General features: G+C 43.8%; 1 protein-coding gene across 1 annotated transcript in view; it reads right to left on the bottom strand.

Annotated features, from left to right (window-relative positions):
* Positions 1–3,458: 3,458 nt before the first annotated feature.
* Positions 3,459–22,167, bottom strand: part of LOC144827865 (embryonic protein UVS.2-like) — a 94,276-nt gene continuing 75,567 nt past the window's right edge. The window contains exons 7-12 of the mRNA XM_078686030.1: positions 21,216–21,297; positions 20,136–20,263; positions 14,863–14,978; positions 13,237–13,462; positions 11,977–12,095; positions 3,459–3,764 (exon numbers count right to left, since the gene is read on the bottom strand). Coding sequence (XP_078542156.1) covers positions 3,459–3,764; positions 11,977–12,095; positions 13,237–13,462; positions 14,863–14,978; positions 20,136–20,263; positions 21,216–21,297 — 977 coding nt within the window. The remainder of the gene's footprint in view (positions 3,765–11,976; positions 12,096–13,236; positions 13,463–14,862; positions 14,979–20,135; positions 20,264–21,215; positions 21,298–22,167) is intronic.

The raw sequence follows: 22,167 nt of genomic DNA, 5'->3' as shown, positions 1-22,167 counted from the left end.
TACATGATCAGCAAAAGAGTCAACACTTTATTTTATGTCTTTATTTCACTTCACATCAGCACAACATTTCGCACTCAGTATAATTCACCATCAGATACATCACTGGCGAGCTAGGAGCAGGTGACAGGCAGGTTGCAAATACTCGATTCACTGTTGGCGACTAGAGTTGGTGTCGAGCTTCCGACTACCCGTGACGACAACAAGCAACGGAACAAATGCCACAAGTGCAACAAGAGAGAAAAGCAGGATGACCAAAAACTGAGACTCATTGTGAAACAAATGCAGCCCTTGAACCATTCTTCATGTGGAACAGATGTACTTCCGGGGTCATGACCTTCTGCGAAGCTGTGGCACGTCAGCTTCTCCTGGGTTAGGCGTTCACTGCAAGTAAATATGGGAAACCACATGTAAGTTGTTGAAGTGTGAGCAGACTCTCCCACCGACTGAATAGCAAAACTCACTCAGGATTTCATGATCCCCAATGAATATGTGCAAAGCAAATTTATTGTGGAGATTATTTGCATATAATTTGATCATATAAAATATGACTGGATTGTTCTGTTTTTTTTAATAATCGAGCCCAGCCCCCTTATAGAGCTGGTCAGCAGCACTTTGGGGTCATTCAGACACCAGCAGTCAGTGCATGAAGGCTGCTGTGGCTGCAGAGGTACCATCTCCACTCATGCCCTGGCAGGCAGACCACCCACCCTAATTAGATGTAACAGTTGCAGCAGAATTCTTTTTTGCTTCTCACAAACAAGCCCTCAAAGCAGGGATTTATTACAAAAAACAGACTAAACCAATGTCCCTGACATGCTGGGTGTTTCCCCAGCCCCTGGAGACCGCGGTTGTTTGTCCATGCCCGGTTTCGCCCACATCTCTCATGGCAGACACAGGCGGGGCAGACCTGCTTTGGGTGCCCCCCTACACAGAGTGGGTTTAATGATGCATCAAAGGCAGAGAGGCCTGTGGCAGATGGCTTACTGCCAGTGGAGTATAAATAGGGGGGTTTTACCCAACCATGGTCACTGGGACCTGGGTTCTAAAGGTACTAGGAGGAGAGGGTCCCAGTGTGAGAGTGATATAATATATGCAAATCAAAAATTATTTTACACAAACACTGAATGGGTCCACATTGTTTTATTCACAATGGGACTAAGTATACTGAATATACAAACAATTGATCAAAAGTTCTAAACGGTTGTACAGTGCCCCGGAGGGGATAGGAGGGGAGGGAAGTGGTGATCAGGTGCGGATGTGGTGATGGAAGGAATTAGTGACAGTAAAATCAGCCAGTTGACATAACTGTATTGGCGAATTATATACAAAACAAAAGGACCATTGGTTAAGCGTTTAAATCAAAACATCATACTTCACATAATACAATATATGTAAAAATGGTGGCGTGAAGTTGACAATGAAATCGGTTGTTGTCGACGTTTCGATTGACCTTGTGTGCCTACATTGATCTTACTTAGGGAACTATGATACATGTCCCTCCCCCATGATTAATTCTTTATTTTATATACAATAACTAGGTTGCCTGCCCCCTATTTGGTCCTGAAGAAGACCCCACAGCAAGGGCACGACTAATCCCTGCGTATCTCTGAGGGTCGAAACGTCGACAACAACCGATTTCATTGTCAACTTCACGCCACCATTTTTACATACATTGTATTATGTGAAGTATGATGTTTTGATTTAAACGCTTAACCAATGGTCCTTTTGTTTTGTATATAATTCGTCAATACAGTTATGTCAACTGGCTGATTTTACTGTCACTAATTCCTTCCATCACCACATCCGCACCTGATCACCACTTCCCTCCCCTCCTATCCACTCCGGGGCACTGTACAACCGTTTAGAACTTTTGATCAATTGTTTGTATATTCAGTATACTTAGTCCCATTGTGAATAAAACAATGTGGACCCATTCAGTGTTTGTGTAAAATAATTTTTGATTTGCATATATTATATCACTCTCACACTGGGACCCTCTCCTCCTAGTACCTTACTGCCAGTGGAGGCTGCACCAGCAGCCAATCAGCAGCTGCCCACCTCAAACAGGATGGGGGACTAAGGGTTTCCCAGAGCAGCACCCCACTAATTTACAACAGGACCCCCCTCGGTCAACAGTGGTCCCCTTTGCCTTCCAAATTACAATGGTGGAAGATGAGGCTTTTTATGAACTGGCACCAGTGCCCGTCTTTACTGGGCATCGACAGGAGACGTACCAGGCCCTGGAATGCCGACGAGCGTCAGGACTGCCACTCCACCAACTGCTAGATGACCCCCTTTGTCTTCCACTCATGTCACTACTACCAGAGTTAGATGGTGGGAGAGGAGGATATGTATTAATATGTACTAGTGTTCTTCAACACACGTCACTACTAACAGAGTTAGATGGGAGATGAGCCTGGTTATTAATTGGCACTAGTGTACTTCGACGCATGTCACTAAGATGGGAGACGAGGCTATTTATTAACTGGCACTAGTGCCCATGACATATTTCACTACTACCAGGGTTAGATGTGGGAGACAAGGCTATTTATTGATTGGGACCAGTACCCTTCGACATGTCACTACGACCAGAGTTAGATGTGGGAGATAAGGCTATTGATTAATTGGCACTAGTGCCCTTCGACACACGTCACTACTACCAGAGTTAGATGGTTTGAGAAGAGGCTATTGATTAATTGGCTCTATTGCCTTTTGTGATGGACATCCTTGGGAGATGTGAAAGGGTCCAACAGTGGCCACAGCTGTATCTGGAAGTGTATCTGAATCCCACACCCTGACTTCAGGAGTGAGTGGAAAACTATTTCAGAGCTCTCAGCAATTTCAAGAATGCTTTTTTTATATAGTATACGTTATGGTAATCCTTTTCTGCTGCTACCAAACTGATCTCAATCCCTTACAGAGTGGGTCTCATTGGTCAGACCTCGTCAATCTTCCACATGCTGACCTTGAATGCTGAATATTTAAGGTCATTTTATACTTCCATATTATAGTTTCTCTGCCCCTGCTCCCCTATTTATTGGGTCTTGCACTATTATCTAAGTTTCACAACCTTCGCCTAGTTTACATCACATGTGACAGCCCTGGCAGGACTTTCACAAAGTAAGGACCCAGGTGTTGGAACTTTGTTTGAGTATTGGTGAACATGTGAGCGGTTCAGCCTTCCAATGCACTAGGGTCACACCCTTACATCCATTCCATGTACAGTTGGTGTGAATATCTTCAATTGACCCTTAAGACAAGGAAGGCACCTTTTTGACCCCTGTGGTTAATTGGTGGACAACAGGGCCAATGTCTGCTCTTTGTACACACTTTATTCGTGATAGAGCATTGGGTATCTCTTCTGCACAGGCTCAGCATCAAGAGGGTACAGGCTAACACCATGCACAGTAAACTGGAGCGCATGCCATGGTGCCACACAGGCCTTCTGCCACTTCTTCTCAGATAAGAACAGACACCTCCCTGCTGTGCCTAGCCTCAGTGATGAAGAGCCAGTAGGTCACTTTACTGCAGATAAACTTACCGAAGGTGTAGGTGGCCTGGAATCCCTTCATGTTCAATGAGCCATCACTGTGGAACTGGAGCAGAAGGGAGCTCCCGGTGGAAGTCACTGGTGCGACTGGCATGGATTTGCAGTATTTGCCAATAAGCGGGGAGGTGGTCTTGGCACCATCGAAAATAGACAAGGAATCAGCGTTGCACGTAGGATTAGGTTCAAGGGCAATAGATGTGAATGTCAATGAAACCTGCAGGGTGTAAATAAGAAGTGTGTGTTAGTCCTTAAATAGTACCTCTGTCATGCAAGCAGGAGGCAGTGTGCCATAAGGATGAAAATTACGTGACAGTCGTTTCTCACTACCTCTAACATACAAGTAGGGGGCAGTGTGACATATAGAAGGAGAAGTATGCACAAGCCTTATTTAACATCACTGTCCTGCCAGCAGGAGGTAGTGGGCCAGATGTATCAAGCGTTTTGCAGTTCGCAAACAGGCTTATTCGCAGAATCGGCCCGTTTGCGAACGGGAAAAAGGATTACCTATTTTGGGAATGCATTTAGAGAATCGCAATTTGCGATTCTCTAAATGCAATGCAGGCAGCGCTTTTTAAATTGTGACCCTGATTTAAGGAATCGCAATTTACCACCAACTTCAATTTGGTGGTAAATTGCAAATCCTTAGAAAAATGCACAATTTTGCATTTTTCCAAGTGCCATGTGGTGCACATACATGCCCTTAGGGCATGTATGTGCTCCACATGTGCACACATGCATATTTCAGGGGTGCATCAGGGTGTCCTTTTGGCCCCCTTGCACCCTTGAAATTGCATGCTCAATTTGCGAGAACCTATTGGGAACTCGCAAATTGCGCATGCGATTCCCATTCATTCCTAGGGACCTCTAGGCCGATAGAAGTGAATGGGAAGCCATTCCTTGTTTGCGACTTGCGTAGGAATTGCAAAAGATTTGCTGAAACCTACATACATTGCATTTTGTGAGTCTATAATAGCGAATCAGTTAAATTTGCTATTATAGACACGCAAAATCCAATTTTGATACATCTGGCCCAGTATGACATAAGGAATGAGAAGTATGCACTGGTGCTTACACACCATTATTAATTGTCCTGCTAGCACAAGACAATGTGATGTAAGGAGCGAGAAGTATGCACTGGACCTTATTTGCAATCCCTGTCCTGCCAGTAGGGGGCAGTGTGGCATAAGGAATCAGTAGTATGTGTTAGCCATTATTTATCATCCCTGACTTACTAGTAGGGGGCTGTGTGACATAAGAAAGGAGAAGTATGTTTTAGCCCTTCTTTACCATCACTATCCTGCCTGCAGGGGGCAGTGTGACATATCAGGGGAAGTATGTTTTAGCCCGTCTTTACCATCACTATCCTGCCTGCAGGGGGCAGTGTGACATAATAGGAGAAGTATGTTTTAGCCCTTCTTTACCATCACTATTCTGCCAGCAGGGGGCATTGTGACATAAGGAAACAGACGTATAAATTAGCCCTTATTTTCCATCACTGTCCTGCCAGCAGGAGGCACTTGAGCTTTTCTATACACAGTTCAGTGCCTAGACACCTTCATCACACAGAAGCGGCTTCGATCATCCGAGTGGAATCGCAGGTTAGGTCAATTTTTAGGTGTCGGCAGCACAGCGCTTGCTCTGTGCTTGTGAAATCTATTGCTGTTAATATATCTTTTTAGCACAAACTTTATTGCATTTTTGTTATACAATAAGAATACAGCGCATTAAGCCACCTAATACATTAACATATTTATATGGTAATATACAAACAGGGATCAATTAGTCTGTATTAGAATCAATCAACATGGCATGAAATATGCTATATATAAAATTCCTGCAACATCCCCATCCTCCCCCTGCTAATACTGACATGTCATGTAATGAATGATTTATAATCGAGGAGATGTGTGTGCAGTAGGGCGCGATCCAATAGATATAGGCCGGTACGTGGCCAGACTACCTTTTGACTTCTCGTTTTGGGCCGTCTAGGGAAGAGATCAACCTGAAAGTGAGGTTGGGGCACAAGTTCCCTATATTCTTCCCTCCTCAGAGCCTCACTTTCTGCCAAATCCCATTGCAAAACTTCCCCCTGCCAGGTAACTACCCTAGGACCCTGTTGGGACTTTCAGCATTTCGCAAGCAGTCTTTTGACCAAGAGCAGAGAGAGGTCTGTAAAGCGCTGTCACTTTAGAGCCATTGGGCCACAGAGTTAACCCCTCTACTGATGTAGGGCAGGCAGGTGTGTTAGTGCCGCTGACATCCCACCCCAGCAACCAATCAGGGAAGGGCAAGTCCAAAGCATATGTACCAGATCACCTTCGGGGAGCGACAGCGTGGGCACGCCAAGGGGTCCATAGGGAACATTTTGTGGATTTTGTGAGGTTGAATATGATAGCCACTATAGTTGTCCAGCTATACAATAGGCTTTGAAATCTGGAGCCCCCATGGCGCCTGCATGAGGTTGGCATTTGCAGTTTATGTAGATTGACTCTGTGGGGTCCCCTCCCCCATGTGAGCTCAATCAGTATGGTGTTCAACAGTTTAAACACCCATGCCGGTATTATGATTGGTGAATTCACAAAGTGGAACAGCGAGAGTGACAACATCATCATTTTCGCCAGGGCCAGACGGCCTGCTATCGACTGGGGAAATGTGACCCTAAACGACACTTGCGATCTCAGCGTGTTAATCGTATGTATGAGGTTGCCCTCCAATGGATAATGGGCCCGATTCACAAAGGTAAACTGAGACAAAAGTCTAACTTTACGACTTTTGGTATTCACAAAGGGCATTTACGAGTAGTAAAGTTAGACTTTTGTCTCAGTTTGACTTAAGTTTTGGTCTTAAGTCTAACTGAGACCAATACTTAAGTCAAACTGAGACAAAAGTCTTACTGTACTACTTGTAAATGCCCTTTGTGAATACCGAAAGTCGTAAAGTTAGACTTTTGTCTCAGTTTACCTTTGTGAATTGGGCCCCTTGTGTTTTGTGGTTTATCTGAATCCCAAGTTAGTGAAAGGGGCTTGGTGCTGTTTGTAGTTGTGTGTCACCCAATCTAAATGTGGGCTCTGTATAGGTATTAGTAAAGAAGTAAGCACAATATTTATCTGCATTAATATACAATTGTTGACAAGTGGCCAAACAAGGACAGAAACTGGGCTATCTCTAATTTGCCCTCCTGGAGGTCTTTGAAATACAGAAGCATGTCATCGGCATATAGAGACATGGAATGCGCCACTCGATCTATAGGGACCCCGCTGTGGCCCACCACCTGACGTATCCCTTGTGCGATTGGCTCACCCGCCAATATGAAGTGGAGAAGGGAAACAGGGCTACCCTGTTGAGCGTGGCTAGACGCTTGGTAGGAATCGGAGACAGAGGGACCAGTTCTGGCTCTGGCCGTAGGTGATGAATATAGTAGTTTCACCTACCGAATATAAGCAGGAGGTATCCCGTAGCGAATCAAAGCAGCAAGCTTGGAGTCCCAGCCTAGGGTATCAAAGTCTTGATAGATATCTACGGAAAGGCAGCCGGCATATGGGTGGTCTCGGGCAACATCTATTATTCCAAACAGGACCCTTATGATCAAGGAGGTGTTGCGTCGAGGAAAAAAACCACATTGATCCGTATGGATCAAGTGTGGGAGTAATGGGAGCAGTGGGCGGGCCAGAATTTTAGTGAGAATTTTATATTCTGTATTCAGTACCAATGCCGGGGTTTAACAAGGATGTTCCGAGAGCTTTGCTAATGGGGGAGGGGAGCACGTATTACACATCTAGTGATGTATATTATAATTCCTCCAGCTGTGGCACCAATTTTGCGGCATAGGTGGAATAGAATTCCACCGAAATTCCGTCAGATCCGTGTGTTTATTGCGGGACAAATCTGATGGTGCCACGAATCTCGCTCGCCAGGATAGAAGCATCAAGTTCTTCACTTTTCCGTGTGGGCACCCTAGGCAGAGCTGCTCGGTGTTGAAACTCAGATAGTTCTATAGGGTCGGGTGGCTGCAGAGCCATGTATGAAGTGGTGCAATAGTCTATGAATGCTGTTGATCCCCAGTTGTGTCACCACTGGTCCCTGCGTGAGTGTGGTTATTGATAAGATAGGCTTAGGAGACGGTTCCGCACAAACTAACTGAGCCAGGAGGGTGCCCGCCCTGAGTGTAGGCTCTCTGGCCAATCAAAGCACCATGCACTACTACCTTAAATGCTTCACATTCCACCAATGGTGAGGAAGCCGTACCAGCATTGTCGGAGAAATATGTATTAATGGTTGTGGCAAAAGTTTCTCTAAATCAGACGTCTTCTGAGAGACGTGGCTGCAGGCACCAGGTTGGTCTGGGAGCAGGAAGCCGTCCCCATGAGAGTGTAATTTCCACTGGGTTGTGATCTAACATTGTGCTACCCAGATACGTAGCATGTGTAATGCAGGACCGAGGAATCTGTGGGCAGAAAAAGGGCCTTTCCTCACCTCAATGAGTGCAGCTGTCGGGGCAGTTGAGGAGCATACAGACCACAACATGGAGCGGCCCGGTGACCGCACCAGACCCACTCGCGGCAGCAGAAAAGCTCAGTGTGTGGTCCGCTCGTACACAGTCACGTCAGCTATGCAGCCCAATTGCAGGGTGATAAGCTCTGGAGACCGCCTGGGCCACTCTTACCCTGTAACCTCCGAGTTCACTCGGGTGTCTGCTGCTAAAGCTGCTCCTCTCCACCCGCCATTTTGTCAGTGCGGGAGGTATAGGAGTTTTTAGTACTCCAGCCGTCTTTTAGCCTCCACACACCTGCAGGTGGTGGTAGTGCACAACAAAGCACCACTCCACGGCTGAGTAGGAACCCAATGCTGCACGTAGGTGTTGGATAAAAGTAGGATGTTGGTGACTGGGTCCTTTAATCACACAGATTACGCATTAGCCATCTTGGGCTGTTGGTCATGCCCCCCATGTTTTTAATATATCTTAAAAGGGACTTGCATCCTGCCTCACTTTTTATTGGTCCCTATGCTTGCCAGTTTACTTTCCTCCGTTTCCATATGTTGTAGCCTGCTCTCCCTTTGGTATCTTTCTTATCAATTTCCCAAAGCCTAACTACTCATTCCCATCCGCGTTGGCGGTTCAAACTTTTTTTTCTCATGGTTAACACTCCATACTGTTTACTGTTTACATTTTGTTATCTTTCCTTCTAAACTCCTAATATTGCTATATTTTACTACTAAGCAGGCAGTCACAATTGTAGCTACCTTACAGTTAAGAAGGGCTTGATATAAATGGTGCAGCAGGTGCATTCGCACCTGGGCCAAAAGCTCTAGGGACCTGACTAAACAAAGATTATTGCTAAAGTTTACTACTAAACAGACACTCACAAGTGCAGTTATCTAGCAGGCAATAGGGTCATGATCACAATGGTGCTGAAGGTGCAGTGACAGCGGAACAAAAAGCTCTAGGCAGACCACCAAACACCTGATATTGCTATATTTAACTACAAAACAGGCAGTCAAAGTGCAGTTACCTTGCAGGCAATACGGTTATGATTGAAATAGTGCAGCAGGTGCAGTGGCACTAGGGCCAAAAGTTGCCATATGTCCTCTAAACACCAATTATTGCTATATTTTACATCTAAACAATCAGTCACAAATGCAGTTATCTTGCAGGCACTAGGTTCAAGATTGAAATAGTGCAGCAGGTGCAGTGGCACCAGGGCAAAAGTTGTCAGAACTCTAAACACCAAGTATTGCAATGTTTACCAACTAAACAGGTGGTCTAAATGCAGTTATCTTGCAGGTACTAGGATCATGATTTGAATGATCCAGCATGTGCAGTGGCACCAGGGCAAAAAGCTCTAGGGACCCCACCAAACGCCTAATATTGCTATATTTTCCTTCTAAATAGGGATTCACAAGTGCAGGTACCATGCAGTCAATAGAGTCATGATTGAAATGGTGCAGCAGGTGCAGTGGCACCACAGCAAAAAGCAGTCTTACCTCCTCTAAACACCAAATATTGCTATATTTAACTCCTATACAGGCAGTCACAAATGCAATTATCTTGCAGGCACTAGGATCATAATTTCAATTGTGCAGCAGGTGCAGTGGCACTGGGCCCAAAAGTTGTGGGACTTTTTTTCTTACATTAAGGCTTCCTAGCATTTACTGTTTACTGATACTTATCTTCCCTTGGCTGCACTCATTTAAAACTTGCTTGTTTAACTCTGCTTTAGTGGGTGGGACTTTTATCACATTTCACATTCCTTTTGTATTGTTCCGCTAATAAAATTGCATTTTTTTCTGTCATGTGTTTATAGATTACAACATTGGGGCCGATTCACAGAACTAATCTGAGACAAAATCCTAAACTTACTACTTTCGGTATTCACAGAATTCATTTAGTAGTCTTAAGTTAGGATTTTGTCTAAAGTTAGGACTTTGTCTTAAGACAAACTTAAATTTAACTTCAGTTTAACTCAAGTTTAACTTAAGTTTAACTTAAAACAAAATCCTAACTTAAGACAAAATCCTAACTTAAGACTACTAAATGCCTTCCGTGAATACCAAAAGTAGTAAGTTTAGGATTTTGTCTCTGATTAGTTCTGTGAATCGGCCCCATTGTTTTCTTCTCTGTGTCAAGTGTTTGTTGTTGGGCATTATGTAGTGTAAACTTGAACAAACTGATTGCAGTGCATTGCATGAGCACGCTCCCTGGAGCTCTGAGGGGATGTTTTAACCTCCTTTATCTGTTGGGGCAGTTTCTGTATAACATTACAGCGCCAGACAACTCTTGGATTTATACATGGTCATGTGCCTGTTCTAAAAGTATTCCTTGAGTTTTGTGATTGCTTGCAGCCTATTCCTTTTACTTGCCTGGAAAGTCTGTATAGTTTCAGTAACAGTAAATTAAAAATTCCAGCAGCTGGGCATTGCTGTCGCGTTGCAACAAAGCTTGTCTTTATAAACAAGCGTGTTTGGTGACTCTATGTGATTTGTGCTGCTGTGTTTTATTGAAAGGTATGTATTATTTTAGAATGCTTTTAAATAAAAAAAAACATATTGTTTTCCCTTGGTGTGAGTTCTCCACTGTTTTAACCCTAAAGATTTAAGTTAGTAAGCAGGTAGGTGGTAAGACTTTGTTTTTTTGGGACTGGCCTTTACTGTGCAGATTGTATTGTTCTAGCACAAAACATGTTATATAATTTGCTGTATTTTCCTTGGCCCATATGAATAAGCAAAGTGGTAATTCAGCGATACTCTGTAAACTGAAGCAGGGGTTATTTCCTAATAGTGAGAAGTTTTGCAGTTAGTCTTTCCATGGATGTAAAATGCATTCATATTTATTTGCATACTTTTAAAGCGTGGTATTTTTAGCTTAATAATTGCTAAAAATTGTTTTCTGAAGTAATTTAAACAGGCTCCTGTATTTTAATTGTTATATAATATAAAGAACACCAACTGCACATTCTTAAAACAGGCAAAGTGCAGCTATCTAGTTATCATGATTTCAACGTTTTAGCAAGTACAGTGGCACCGGTACTTATAAACAATGCCTTGTAAGAAAATACAGGATGTTTTACAACATACAAACTTCAAAGTATATAGCACAATAATTGAAAATGTCACAGTGTAACATTTAAATAAAGGAAAATTGTAAATCGTAAGTAACACAATGCCAATGACAAGGCAAGTGGAAATATTTACTATATGTTCATTATTGTTTCAAAGTGTATGTTCATGCTTACTTTTTTACGCAATAATAATAAAAAATGTGCAGAGCAAAATAAAATAAAACTTTGTAAAAGAAATCTGCAATATAAATAACTTGCACATCTCAATACAACAATAGTCTAACTTTCAGTGTGTTTCTTTCACTTATATTGCACAACTGCTCATTTAAAAAATGTAATGTAAATTTTCATTTGTTTATCTTACCAATGGGCAATAACCAAACAACACCTTTTAATCTAGTTATAATAATCTTGTTTTGCAAAAAACGTGCTTACGATGTACTTGTATGTTTTTTCATCCCACTCTTTACCTAATCTCCCCATAGCTGCAACATTTTCAAGTCTACGTGTCAGGTGCATTTTTTTATGTTTGTCCATTTACCTAATCTCCCCTCTTTATAATACCACTAGTAACATCACAATATATTTCCTTTTTGTACATAAACAAGTCATAACACTTTAACAGACTTTCTGTAACTTATATTGTATAACTTCTCAGCATACTACAATTTACAAAAAAAGCTTCTTATTAATCACATAGACGAAACCTAATGCATTTAATAATGCTTGTTTAAAGCTGTTCTGGAAAGTCATGAAGTCATACCGCCCTCTGGCAAACATTCTAAAAGGTTCTTCATGATCCCAGGGCCCACCAGGCTTTCGTTCTTTTTTCTCAGTACTAAAATGACATTCGGTAGCTCCAGCACTTACCTTGGATCCAGCTGGAGCCGTGATGTAGTAGCCGCAGTCCATGTTGGAATCGTAATTGTTGGGGAAGTTAGGGGATGAGACGGTGCCATCAGAGCTGGTGAATGTGCCGCCACATTTTACTGTCAAACAGAAGAAAAAATCATCTTAGTGCTCTGCGCATAGAGGACCGGTGATGAGTGTACAAAGTCCCATGCACAAGACACATCTCAGCTTCAGCCCTTCCACAATTGTGTGCCAAACCAGAGCCAGGCGTATAGTCCTGCCTGATGCCCCCGACACGCTGTTTGTGCTTCATCTCACATATCCCCAAAAATAGTGGTACATGGCAAGAAACTGGAGACATGGCATGGGGTTCCAGTCAGAAAGTATACATATGTGTCAGGATGGTAAATAACAGAGCTCATGTCACTGCCAATAGAGGACCCCCACTTTCAGAGATTCTTCTCACTACTCTCCCACGTCACTAATCATATGTGTTCCCATATATTTTGTGCACAGTGTGATCTTTGTCACCCCCCGATCATCGGTGGCCAAGACTCCACAGGCAGAGAAATCAGAAACAAAACACTGCTAATCCATGAACCATCACCTGCTCCTTTCCCTAGACTCAAGGTGATTTTGTCAGTGTACTGGGCCCACAACATCTTGTATGTCATGGTGAGACCTCTATTGACTCTCAGAAACAAGCACTTCCTGCAGTGAGCCATATGCCAACACGCCCAGGTATCAAGGGAGCACAGCTCACTGGGTCCCAACAAGAGGTTGTTGCGTCCTCCCTTCCCCATTGCTGTAGAAGGCCCTTGCTTCCTCCCTCTCTCCCCAATCTGAGAGCGCCCTGACACCCAGGACCGTACCATTGATGTAGGAGGTCTCTGAGTCCTCCGTCCCCTGTCTGAGAGTAGCCTGACACCAAGGACCGTACCATTGCTTTAAGAGACCTATGTGACTTTCCTCCACTGACTGAGAGCGGCCTGACACCCAGGACCGTACCATTGCTGTAGGAGGTCTCTGAGTCCTCCGTCCCCTGTCTGAGAGTAGCCTGACACCAAGGACCATACCATTGCTTTAAGAGACCTATGTGACTTTTCTCCACTGACTGAGAGCGGCCTGACACCAGGACCGTACCATTACTGTAAGAGGCTTCTGCATTCCTGCTCCCTGCCTGAGAGGGGCCTGACACCAAGGACCGTACCATTGCTGTAGGAGGCCTTGAAGACTTCCCTCCACTGACTTAAAGTGCCCCGACACCAAGGACCGTACCACTGCTGTAGGAGGCCTTGAACCCACTGGCGGTGATGGAGCCGTCTGTCACAAACTCCAGCAGCATCTCATTTCCAGATGACATGAATGGCTGGAGCTGTCCGGTCCCACACGCTTTGCTGATTAAGACTGGGGCTGCCTTACTGTCGCCATCGTAAATTGTGAGGTAGTCGGAGTCGCAGTTTGAGGAGGATTGGAGATCGAAGGCATCAAACTGTAGGAGAATCTGAGAAGAAAGAGCAGTAAATCAGACATACAACCTCCAGGGTGTCTAGAACTTTCTATCCATCATTTGTTTAAAAAGGACTGATTTTCAGTTTTTTAAAGTTATCCGCAGACTAGACTCAGCCGGTGATTTTGCATTGACTTGTTCTGTTTCCAGCCTCCTTCGCCACCATCCCTAAACTTCATTTGTGTGTTCAAAGAGACATGACACCCTTATGCGGTCCCTGCACCTCCTGTCTTCTCTCATGGTGCCTCTACTTGGAACCAAACCTGTTCTGAAGCTTTGGTGCCTCTTGTGAAGAAGTTACACACTGGGTTCTTGTTGCCTGTGCCAAGCGGGGGCTGTCCATCAATTTAAAGGAGTAACAGGAAAGCTAAGCTGGGGTAAGCTTCAAGGCACATGGTACAGGTCTCTCCTCATTGGGCTCTTAAGGAAGGCCCTCCACCTCTCTGGGCACAATCACCTGTGTCCTACCTTTGAGTGTGAGTGATGCCCTCCAGCAGACCATGACATGAAGAAGGCTGCAGCTCTTCAGATGAAATCTCACAAAGGATTTCCACACTAGGAACAGACGCTCATGCTTTGTGCAAGGGTTGATGGTGAATATTGAGCAGAGAAATATCACATACAAAAGTATTGTAGCCAGAATATCAGCTAGCACAACATCCAGAGTGTGTACAGCTAAGTAAAGATTTACTACTCTTCACATCAGCCTACCTTGACACCATATACCTATATATTCTCAAGATAAATGTGAAATAAGTACCAAAGTCTACACTTACCTATACATATTGACCTAAACCATATTTTGTTAGCTGATATTTTGGCTAAGATGTTTTTGTAGCACTGTATTCAAAACTCAATATTCTTGAACCATACACCGAGGGGGTACCTTTTGCTGTGCACCTCAGTAGTTTGTCCTGCTACACTGCCCACTAATAGGGTAATCCTTGTGTGCCCAAGTCCTTTGGGGAACTCGACTGGCATCCCCTCTCACCATTGCTTATTGCCCACATGTGGCATTTCTTTGAAGTGGAATTTGAACTTGATTAAAGTCTGACTTATTTGCCCCTTGGAGACCCACTCTTTAAGTTGTATTCTGTCTACTCTGCGCTGTCAGCCCTACTGCCGATCTCAATAATACCTTCTGATTGGTTCTTCTCCGAAGCTCTGCAGCTTGGGTGCTGACATCATTGGAGAGATAATTCCATGGGTAGGTCCTTCTCCTCCTCTTTGTTGGACCACTCTAACCAGAGAGACTTAACTCAGCAGCTACCTCGGCCACCAATCAGGCAGCTCCTAACCCAGCGCACTACTCTAAGTCCCACCCCTCGGCGGCTCAGGACTCTGGCAGGAGGAAAGCGCGACTAGCTCCATCAGCTTCTCAGTGAAGAACCTACCTTATTGGAAGGCACTCGGATCAGGTAGACACAGTTGACGTTGTTTGGGTACGAGGAAGGGTTATTGGAAGACGCCAGGGTGCCGGTCGGGTTAGTTAAAATAGTGCTGCAAACACCTGAAACCAAATATAAAAAGGAAAATTCTTTAAATATTACTTTCTTGACACTGCACAATGACCCTGACAGGTTGGGTTTCCTGCCTCCAATGGCTCCTACTGAGAATTATTTCTCAGTTAGATCACTAGTATTTAAGCTGGCATCTTATGTCTCCACCAGGAGGAAGACCCTTGACCTAAACATTGGTCTCTGTGGCTGGTGCAGGTCTTAGCAATGAAATGGAAGCTCAGACAAAAATATAAGTAGGTACCAAAAACTACACTGGGCACACTAAACTTCAACACAATCTGTCCTGGTGCAGATAAAATTGCAGTAGAGGTGGGATAGATTTTTTTGGCAGACAGATAAAAATGAAACTCTGCAAAAGCAAATTAATTTGGACCAAGAATCTTTCCGTCACTCCACTTTCTCTTTACTGGTCTAAAGTGACTTCAGAGTTCAGGTCAAAGAAACCTACATGGTGTATATCTATAAGGCCATATAACTCCTAATGCGAAGAAGACAATGAACCCAACAGCAGGGATATTTTCAAAGCTGGGAACCTAAATGTCCAGCTGCATAAAGGGAACAAACAGGGTCATAGCAGAACTCTAACATTCAAACCATCGGAAACTCCAATATAAGAGGAATATGTTTCCATAAAGTAGTAGATTGTGCTTGGAACTCATCAGGTGATGCACACTGAGACCCAGTCAGAGGATAAATTACGTAATTCTCCCAAGAATCGGATCCCACCAGCGGATAAATGCAAGGATCCCATTGGTGAATGGATACTGGGGAGGCAAATTTAAAACGAAATGTCGGAGAGCATAACTGCTCCATCTTCGGCAGCGCAGCACTCTGACATTTCCAAAATGCAGGAATGCACTGTGTTTACACCAATACAACGCTGCCCTGTGTTTTCCCTAGTGCTGGTGCTAAAATGAGCTGCCTAGTGCCAACGCAGGCGCCCTTGTTCCATAGTGCAAGGGTGCCTGCATTGCAGGGAATGATTGTTTATGTGCAGGAAGGTGTCCCTTCCTGCACATAAACAATCCTTTGTGGTGATTTGTTCTTTCTATGTGTGCTGCTGAATGCAAAAACGTGGAGAAATAAAAGCATTTCTCCTTGTTTCTCCATTGTAACGCCTGCTGTTGCATGACGTTAGTTTTGGCGCTGCCTCAGATTTACACCTCCTTGTGAATCTGGGCAGCATCAAAAAGCAGTGGGAGTTGTGGTGGAACGCCCACAGCAACACCCACTGCACGCTCCTTTTACACTAAATGATGCGTGTGAGGGGGGCTTTTATACAAGGCGGGGTTCAGCCACAAAATGGGGCTTACGATGCTTTGTAAATATGGAGAAGGGCATATTGCCACCAGAACGTCGCTAAGAGTGGCGTTCTGGTGATGTTATCCCCATCTAAATATGCCCCTGGGATCGCTACATGATACGAATTTCAAGCTCTCATGGAAGGAAGAATGTTGATATTCCAACAAGGGGGTGAATGCAAGGAATCAATCAGTAGATGGATGCTCGGATCATATCAAAGGTCAGTGATGGTGTCTCATCGGTCGATGTAGCCACGATGCGATGAGTATATGAATGCTGGGGTTCCATTTTGTGTCAGTCAAAAAAGGCATACGTAATGAGATCCTATTAGGATATATGTCCTGCTATTTTATAAGGAGGTCAGAAAGGATCCGTCAGAAATGTCCTACAAAAGCGGACATTGTAGCCAGAAATAATTAGTGGGATCCTATTTACATATGAAGGCTGGGATCCAATTAGTAGCAAATTCCAGGATCCACTGGATTTATGCCAGGAGATGAATTTTGGGATCTCATAAGGGAACACATGTTGGGATGCCATCAAGAACTGAATACCGACAGCGCACTAGGATAAAGGCTGGGATCCAATCAGGGGATAAATGGTGGAATCCAATCAGGGGATAAATGCTGGGATCCAATCAGGGGATGAATGCTGGATTCCAATTAGGGTATAAATGCTGGAATCCAATCAGGGGATAAATGCTGGGATCTAGTCAGTGGATAAATAGTGGAATCCAGTCAGGGGATAAATGCTGGAATCTAATAAGAGGATAACTGCTGGAATCCAATCAGGTTATAAATGATGGAATCCAGTCAGGATAAATGCAGGCATCCAGTCAAGGGATAAATGCTGGAATCCACTTAGGGGATAAATGCTGGGATCCAGTCAGGAGGTGAATGCTGGGATCAGTTCAGGGGATAAATACTGGAATCCAATCAGGGGATAAACGCTGGAATCTAATAAGGCGATAAATGCTGGAATCTAATCACTGGATAAATGCTGGAATCCAGTCAGGGGATAAATGCTGGGATCCAGTCAGGAGATAAATACTGGAATCTAATCAATGGAAAAATGCTGGAATCCAAACCACGGCTAAATGCTGGAATCCAGTCAGGAGATAAATGCTGGGATCAGTTCAGGGGATAAATACTGGAATCCAATCACTGGATAAATGCTGGAATCCAGTCAGGGGATAAATGCTGGGATCCAGTCAGGGGATAAATACTGGAATCCAATTAAGGGAAAAAAGCTGGAATCCAAACCCCGGCTAAATGCTGGAATCCAATTAGGGGATAAATGCTGAAATCCAGTCAGGATACATGCTAGAATACAGTTATAGGATGAATGTTGGGATCTAATCAGGGGATACATTCTGGTATCGAATGAAGGGATAAATGCTGGAATATAAGATAGGGATAAATGTTGGAATATAAGACGGGGATAAATGTTGGATTCCAATCAGCAGATTAATGCTGGAATCCAGTTATGGGATAAATGTTGGAATCTAATCGGGATACATTCTAGTATCGAATCAGGGGATAAAGCCTGGAATATAAGACGGGGATAAATGCTGGAACCCAATCAGCAGCTAAATGCTGGAATTCAATCAGGGGATAAATGCTGGAATCTAGTCAGGATAAATGCTAGAATCCAGTAATGGGATAAATGTTGGGATCTAATGAGGGGTTACATTCTGGTATCGAATGAGGGGATAAATGCTGGAATATAAGACTGGGATAAATGTTGCAATCAAATCAGGATAAATGCTGGAATCCAGTTATGGGATAAATGTTTGAATCTAATGAGGGGATACATTCTGGTCTCGAATGAGGGGATAAATGCTGGAATCCATTCAGGGGATACATGCAAGAACTCACTGAGGCAATGCAATTCAGGATTCCAGGGGCCAATAATTGCCAGGCCAATAAGTTACAAATGCTGGGATCCTATTAGGGGACAAACACTGGGATCCCATCAGAAGATACATGCTGGCATCATGTCATAAGACAAATGCTGGGAACCACTCTGGGAAAAGATGCTGGGGTCCTACTGGGAGCAAGTGCTGAGATCCTATCAGAGGATAAATGCTGAAATCGCTACAGGATGAGACAAAGGCTGGAATTCAGCCAGGGGATACATACTGGGATCTCATCAGGAGAAAAATGCTGAGATTTCATCCTAACAGCAGGAAGAACAGAGAGTGACTATCTGTAGCAGGTTTTAGTTCTCAGCAGGGCAATAGGACAGTTCTAGATGCTTGCCAAAGCTGATGATGGTGAAACATCTTTCTGTTGGCTAATATTGTTAGATCTATTTGCAGGGGAACATCCTTTACCACGTGGATTTTACTCCGCAGTACCCTTTCAACGCGTCTTGTAAAAAACGCGTGGTAAAACCATGCATCGTACCGTCGTACATCCCTATTTGCATGATCAGTGGGGAACAGTGGCTATTGGGTCAGATACAGCTCTAAAATGGGTCCGATAGACACAAAATGTCAGACTAGAGTTCTTCAAGTCGTCAGAGGGGAAGGTTGAATGTGGAGTACCCAAGGGTACACCCTTTCTCCCTCTCTTATTTTTCAAGCTGCTATTTCCTACCATTAGCGCCAGATACCTCAAATAATGCTTATTTGCTGATGACATACAGATCTACGTGCACGCGTTGGTCCCATAGAACATGGGGATGGTTAAAAGTGGGCAGAGTTAAATGGAGCAAATCTGAAATGCTCTGCATAGGCTCAAGACACAGACTTCTGAATAACGCTTAGCCCCCGGAGGTATTTGAGAGCCCATCCACCTTGATTAAGAAAGCTAAAAATCTGAGGGTCATCTGGGATACCGAATTGAACTTTGAGGCTCACATCAGCTCTATAGAGCATTCAAATGTATTCAGCCTAAGACAACTGAAACATACATTGCCCTACATCCAAAACAAATATCACAAAATCCTATCTGGTACACTGACTGATTCAAACCCAGATTATGCCAATTCCTTTCTGAGTTGGCTTCCAAAAATAAAACTGCTGAGATGCAACATGTACGAGACATGACGGCCCAACTTGTTTTAAAACTAAGTATATATCATCGCATATGAGCAGACTAGATTTCAGTGGTACCCATCCAAGAGCCCTATCAAAACGTCATTATCATATCAACAGGCTAGACTCCAGCCCAAACCAAAATTCAGTTCCAAACAAAACCCCTATCCAAAGGTCATTATCTTATCAGCAGGCTAGACTACAATGGTACCCATCCAAAACCCCTATCCAAAGGTCATTATCTTATCGGCAGGCTAGATGTCAGTGGCACCCATCCAAAAGGTCATTATCTTCAACTAAGCAGTTGTTGTCTCAAGTGCATCAAGGGAACAGCATCAACCTGTTTGTGGGAGTAAATTATTAGACATGTTCCCTCATGTAACCCACGGCCCTGTGGCTTATCTCTTCTCAATGCTGGAAGTACTAACATTCAGGGAAAGGGAAACTGCAGATTCTTACTCATCGGCCCAAAGATTTTGAATGTACTGCCTGCACCTGGATATTAAGAAAAGAAATACTCCGCTTACCATTAGGAAAGCCTTACAACATTCCTCTTGTGTTCTCTTTTTGCAGCACTTACATGTATGGTATTTTATATTCGTTAGTTAGGGACACTGGTGCCTAAACACAATAATTAAGTTCAGAGGGGGTGCTCTACAAATAAACCAGAAAAATACAATTGTCCCATGATATTGGTGTAAGTTGAGCTGGAATCATTACAAAAGATAATATTACTGCCTACGAGGAAAAGATGCTGTGTCTGCTATGACATTTCAGTATCTATCTGCAGGCTTTCACTCCTTACCACACTGGTACAGGGCGTTGATTTTGGAAACATCCAGGTTGCTAAGCCCATATCTCTGTCCGATGACTGTGTTAGGATTTGGCTTTGGGACGATGGTCGGCTGTCCAGATTTGGTAGTGAAAGCATACCTAGGGAAAGGAAGACCTCACGGGTAAATCCCACCGTTTATGCACCATTATAACGCATTATTAACCCATAGAACTGTACAGCGAGTCCAGGTGGGGACAGGTGAGGGTCAAATATTTGGTGTTTGCTTAATTCAATTCATATCTAAACTCAATCTCAATGTTGTTCTAGAACTATCCCCATGCAGATCCTGCCCAGCTCAGTCTGAAACTTCTCAGTTCTCATTTTCATGAGCCTCAAATCCATGTAGGCAACACACGCTCCCTGTACCGCCCTCACTCATACTCAGCATCTCAGATCCCAAAAAGCACTGATTTGAAAAATTTCTCCATTGTAGCCTCATGACATTTCCTCTTGTGACAGAGGCTGGCTTTAGTACTGAGGTACCAATCCTCATGCGATTCATCAACAATGGATCTTCCACTGTAAACCAAGTTGTTGACCAATTCAGACAACGTTCACCTGCCCATCCTCACATGTGGACATTCAACTCTATGGGAACAAGTTCAGTGACACAGCCATAATTCAACTTCACTTTCTTACCTTCATCATCTATTGCAGTTCCACACTCTGGTGCCCATATACACCAACCCAGCCATCATTCCGTACCCGCTTCACATACAGAGCATCAATCCTAACCAATCATGTACACCGACACAACCATCATTCCGTACCCCCTTCACATACAGAGCATCAATCCTACTCCATCGGTCTATCAGAGGAAATATTTAATCAACAGAGCCAATAGGAGGTCTATCAACAAGATACTTACGGTCTGCCCATCTTTAAATGAGGCGGGTGGTCCTAGGGTTTGGCGGAGAGGGTAATTTGTCATGTTTGCAAAGGAGTACCCTGTCTGCCAAAATCTAAATCAGGGTCACTGTCTATATATAATAGCCTTTCATCAAAGTTGTAAACATAAAATCTCTTCTTAGCTGAGCATCGGAGACTTACATCCCATAGTGCATCACGGAGGCGTAGTCGTACTCCAGGCCAAGGTTGTTGGTGTTCTCTTTGTTAAAGTTGCCGATGCTGTCTGTTGAGATGAGCAGACGGTACAGATGAGTTAGTGAGGACTGAGTCTGATATGGCACATTCCAATAAAGAGAAGGTCCCAGCTCCCTAGGGGGCAGTGCTCCCATGTGCCATTGCAGGGGTTAGGAGTAGTCTAATGGCAAAGCTGTCGAATTTGGAATATGGGGGGCGGGGGGATCAAATCTGGACCCTGGCATAAGATTGAAAAGCATGTGATTTGAGGTTAATCACTTAATAGCTTCAGCATGTGATAAGAAGTTGTATAATTCTAAATTTAAATCCTATTTAATGAGGTGCACCATCTTGCTCCCAAGCGAGAATCATACTAAATAAATACCAGCGCCTACATACATCCGGGAGGGACGCACTGGAGTTTCAGCCAGGTTTAGAGATAGCTCACTGTTGTCCTTCTGAAGGGAAAATCATCATGTTTTTTCCTTATGAAAACTTTTTTGCCTCATAACGTGATCCATCTCCAGGGTGCACCCTTCACCTTAGATTGTATTGTACTGTATTGTAGTTGCATTTATATAGCGCTTACTATCCTTGACAAGGCACCGGAGCACACTGCTCCAGGCACCCAAGGTTTAGTGGTTAATCCAGTGGTTGTTGGTTATTGGGATAAATCTTGTGCTCTCAAGAAAACCATTCCATGCATTTACTCCAGTTTCTTTGAGGAAGAGTACATTATTTGGGGTTTGTGGTGATCATTTGGGAAGTGGATCAAGTATGCGAGTTCATGGAGATGATTTGTGGGATTAATGCCTGAGAGAGGAGATTAGGAATTATTAGTTTGCAGGTTTGACTTTCAAGGAAGAGGTGATTTCATTGAAACTTTGGAAGAAAATGAGGACTTTCACAGAAATGCAAT

This window comes from Lissotriton helveticus, chromosome 4_1 (assembly GCF_964261635.1).
Source record: "Lissotriton helveticus chromosome 4_1, aLisHel1.1, whole genome shotgun sequence".
Lineage (NCBI taxonomy): Eukaryota > Metazoa > Chordata > Amphibia > Caudata > Salamandridae > Lissotriton > Lissotriton helveticus.
This window is presented reverse-complemented; position numbering and strand designations above follow the sequence as displayed.